Source organism: Camellia sinensis, chromosome 11, assembly GCF_055761805.1.
Source record: "Camellia sinensis isolate YWXY chromosome 11, ASM5576180v1, whole genome shotgun sequence".
NCBI lineage: Eukaryota > Viridiplantae > Streptophyta > Magnoliopsida > Ericales > Theaceae > Camellia > Camellia sinensis.
The window spans coordinates 61,876,707-61,881,722 of record NC_138971.1 but is presented as its reverse complement, the minus strand read 5'-3'; the positions used below and the strand labels follow the sequence as shown (position 1 = coordinate 61,881,722).

At 29.0% G+C, this 5,016-nt stretch overlaps 1 protein-coding gene across 1 annotated transcript; it reads right to left on the bottom strand.

Annotated features, from left to right (window-relative positions):
• Positions 1-1,991: 1,991 nt before the first annotated feature.
• LOC114309147 (uncharacterized) lies at positions 1,992-3,044 on the bottom strand. Its single transcript, XM_028254845.2, has 3 exons — positions 2,711-3,044; positions 2,402-2,596; positions 1,992-2,269 (listed from the first exon to the last, which is right to left on the bottom strand). Exons 1-3 carry the CDS (start codon positions 2,930-2,932, stop codon positions 2,177-2,179), a joined length of 510 nt encoding a protein of 169 aa, XP_028110646.2. The 5' UTR covers positions 2,933-3,044; the 3' UTR covers positions 1,992-2,176.
• Positions 3,045-5,016: the final 1,972 nt, after the last annotated feature.

Genomic DNA, 5,016 nt, shown 5'->3' with positions numbered 1-5,016 from the left:
AAATGTGGATATGATTTTTTTTTTGACAAGTATGGAAGGGCATTGTTTTTATATATCTACCCGTATATATAGTGGTTTGTACAAATTACTTTTTTGGGTTGGTAAATATAAGCTAATTTGGCATGGTAGAAATTAGCATATATTCTAATTTAGGTTGTGGTACATATGTCCTTTTTGTTAATTAATTTGGTTAGTCCTGTATTATGTATGAAATGAAATTATTGACATTGTATTATATATAGAATTGGACGTTCAATATTAATGTTTTGGATGGTTGGAGCTAAAATGTGTGCACATTGTTGAATGCTTGAATGGTTGATAATATATTTAGCATTGATGGATTATATTGGTTATACAGGATACAGGTTGTACTAAAAATGGATACAGGTTGTTTAGAATTTTTTTTAAAAAAAAAGAAAAAAACAAAAACAAAAAGTATTTGGCCACCAAATATTTTGGTAGCCAAATACGTAATCAAATGTTTTGGCGACTAATAATTCAGTAGCAAAAACATAACCAAAATTTTTTTTGTGACTAAATAGTTAGTAGCTAAAACAATTGAGAATGAGAGAAAGAAACTATTGGTCACTAAATTTTTTAGTCACGGAAAAAAAAGGGTATCATTTAGCGACTAAAACATTTGGTGGCAAAAAGTAATGTATTCTATTGGTGACCAAAATATTTAGTCTCTAATAATTGGTTAAAATTTTCATGTAGAACTTTTAGTGACTAAAAAATTAGTGGCCGAAATGTCACGTTTGCCGACTAAGTACGGATTCGTAGCCAAATGTTAACTTTCGGTGACTTATTCTTTCATAGCAAAAAGTAACACCTTCCCCGACCACACGAATGTTAATAGCCAAAAGTCACATTCGGCGATTATTGGTTTTAGTGGCGAAAAGCTAACATTTGCCGACCAAAAGAAGTTTAGTAGGTAAATGTTACACTTTCGGCGACCAAATAAAGTTTAGTCGCCAATACTATCGCCGACAGGGTATAGACAACAAACTTGGCGACAAAACCTTTTAGTCGCTAAATCGTTTCAGCGACCAAATTTCTGACTTTTGGCGACCAATATTTTGGTAGCCAAAAGTGACATTTTTTGTAGTGTGTTATTGGGATCATTTAAAAAGATTGCAAGAACAGAAGGTGTGCTCGGCTTTTACAGGTGGAAACTTTATTCCTATCTTTATGATTTTTAGTCTTCGTTTGGAAAGAGCTAAAATAACTTGACTTTTTGACTTTTTTGCTATTTTAGCCTAACTTTTTTAGCTTCATTTGGTTTTTGTTTTTAATTTTTTTGACTTTTGTGAGAGAAAAAATATAATGATTATGATTTGGATATGACATTTCGTCTTATTAGCTTATATAGTAAATTTTGTCTTTTGTGCTTTTTTAGCCAAAAAGTCAAAACCAAACATAGCTTTAGCATTTTTTTAACTGTGTAAATTTGGCTTGCAATTCAATCGAATTTATGCTTACGGAGGAATTTATCTTAAGGGGGAATGGAGCTAGTGTTGCTTGAATCATTCCTTATGCAGCATTGCATTTTCCGGCTTATGAGCAATATCGCCGGTGGAATATAGAAAATTTCCCTGGTGTTGGAAGGGGCCCCGTCCTTGATCTTGTGGCAGGATCATTTGCTGGAGGAACTGCTGTGCTGTTTACTTATCCCTTTGTTTACCATTTTATTTTTTATTTAAGAATATCCTATGTTGTTTGAGGCAAACATAAAAACAACTTCCAATACAAAAATATGATTCAAAATGATGTCATACATACATTTTTAATATTGTAAACCTCAATTAGGAGTGTTCAATTATAGAATAAGAGAATGAGCCACATTAATACATTTGAAAATTTCATATAAAAATTCTATTAACATTCCTTATAAAAATTTTATTTGTGTAGATATTGTTTGGTAATATTTTACAGTTTATCATTTATATATGTTTATATTTATTTTTGATAAAGAGGAAAATAACAACAAATTTAGCTAAACAGCACATAGATTTATACTAATAGATCAACTTCAAACAGCCATAGCAAATGTATTTTCACAAATCATTTGGCTCTCCAAAATAATAATAATAATAATAATAATATATTCTCAAGGATATGGTGATTGTTTCAACAGCATATCCATTTCAGAATGGTATCTTCAAACTGTTTAGCCCTAAAGCATCATTTTGTTGGTCTTATTCTCCATCTCCAGCTTCCTCTCCATCTCCAACTCCAGCTTCCTCTTCTTCAGCTCTTCATCTTCTTGCTGCACAATCACAAATCCGCCATGAATTCCAATTTTCAATGAAATCTAAAAAAAACTAGACAAGTAATCAAACACACGCAAAATTAAATTCAGGGAAGAATGCGAAAAATTGAGGATGAGGAATAAGATTACCATTGCGAGTGCATCAAATCGACGATAAGCTCCAGTCAACCCAACCAGAAGTATCCCCATCAAAGCCACAATCAACACCGCAGCATTGGCTTCACCGTTGAAAACACGAGTGACGCATGGTAAGAATATACCATAGCGAGCGTAGTAGTCAACGAAACTCCTCACAAAAGCCCTGCTCATCACTGTTTCTGTGAACTTCACGATACAGAACCAAAACAAAAATCAAAATCAAAATCAAAATAGATCGCTAATTCACATTACACAACAAAATTGAAACTTGAAAAAATCGCAGTGCAATTGTTTGAATACCCTCATATCCTGCAGGATTGGATTTTGAAGTGTTGTTAGACACTTGATGGAGAAGATAATTGAAAAAAGAGGGAGTGCTTCCAGAGCAGCGGCAAAAAGATGATTGTTGAAGATGACATGGTCGTCGTGGCGGCGGAGGAAGGCGAACTTGGCGACGATGCCGATGATCAGAGTGAGAGCGTACAAACCTACAGAATGAAAAGCCATTCGAACCATCTTCATCGTTTTCTGCAATTTTTCGCACAAAACCTCCTTCTAGGGTTTATAAGACTGCTTGGTTGGGTTGGTTTGCAGATTGGACAGGCGCCCCGCCCCGCCCCGCCCGTGTCTATCGTCACCTTTTATGTTCAAAATTTATTTATTTATTTATTCACTTTGTTTGTTTTTGATTTTTTAAAAATATTTTTAGAGATTTCTATTTTCTTATTTTTTTTACTGAATTTTTTAAATATTTTCAGCATTTTTTAAAAAATTTTAGACACGCCTAACATAAATACACATAAAAATATAATTTTTGTGAAAAAAATCTTTTAAAAATTCACTAAATACTAAAAATATATTAAAAAAAAGAGAATTCAGTATATTTTTCATATTTTTATGTATTTATTAAAATTTTAAAATATTTTTCACAAATTTTTTTACTTTTTAAATACATTTAAATAAGGTGTATCTAAAAAAGTAAAAAAAAATGTTTAAAATTTTAAAAATATTTACTAAAAAAAAAATATAAAAAACAAAAATTCAATTTTTAAAAAACTTAATTCAAAAAATTCAAACCAAATACACACATTATTATTTGGATTTAAAAATTTGAGGTATTGTTTGTCCCTATCTCAAAAACAAATTTCTGATTAAAATAGTCGATATATATATACACCACTAAAATTCCTCATTCAAAAAAAAAATCACATTTATCAAACACATAAAAATTTTTAAATTTTAAAAAGTGAAAAAAAAAAAACTAAAAAAACAATTGTTACCTCAGCCTCTCTATGTCGAGGAAATGGGCGCTTTTCACGGTGACCAGATCAAGTTGAAAATGGATCTTTGTCGACAAAATCAATGAAGTCGACCATTTAGTCCATAAGATCAGTTATTGAGGACAACCCACATCACTGAGCTTGATATTTTCAATTATTCATTTTGTCTGAAGATCTTTCCAATTAATTGCAAACTAGATTGCATGTATATATTACATTAAGACTAACGTTATATATATCAATTAGTGTATTAATTAATATATTAATTGATGATATAATATAATTTAAGATGTTTTTTATATTTATAATTTGTATAATGAGTGATGTCAATAATAATGTCATAACTAATATTGGTACACTAATTAATACATTATTTGATACATGTAGTATCACTCTTACATTAAATGTATGTTACTTTCATTTTCATTTTACTTTTGTGTTGAAAATACAAGAAATTAAGTGTTAGTATACGGTAGTACTATATGCACCAATTGATATACTAATTAGTACACTAACATGCCTTCTGATATTATAAAATGCAAATACTTAAAATCTTTAAAATTATGTCATATCATCTATTAATAAATTAATTAATCTATTAATGGATGCTTATAATATTATTTATTAACATAATATTGGGGAAGAATATAAATAATATTACTACTCAACTTTTGATGAACTTTACTAAACCCATAGCCTCTGGCTTGGCCATAAAATATAATGAATCAATCTGCCTATATGACTGGTACACACGATGGGTGTGTTTGATTGGGAGATCAGGGGGAGTATTTATTATTCAAATTGTTTATTTGAAGGAGTGAATAGTTTATTGTTTGTTTTTTTTTTAGTCTGTCAGACATGGAGTTTGGCCGAATTCCTTATCCTTCATATGGGAGATTATATTATCCCGCCGGGGGGGTTGTGTGGGACAGTTTTGGAGGGATTGTTTACTGTTGGGATTAGCTGGTAAAATGATCATTTTGACCCTCTACTATTTAATATTATTTAAAAATAAAATAATATTATTTAACTTTTTATTGATGTTTTATTTATTTAATTTTTTATTGATGCTTTATTTTAAAATTTTGTTTATATTTTATTTAATTTCAATATGTAAATGTTAATAGATGTTTTATTTAATTTCATTGTTTAATTATTATTATTTTTAAAACAAATTTATTTAAAAATTAAATTAAAAAAATAACATATATTTTTATTGATATTTTATTTATTTTATTTAAAAAAATAAATTTATTCAATTGTGTAAAAAATAAAATAAAATAAATTTTTATTTAATCTAGATAAAAATAATTAAAATATTAAAGA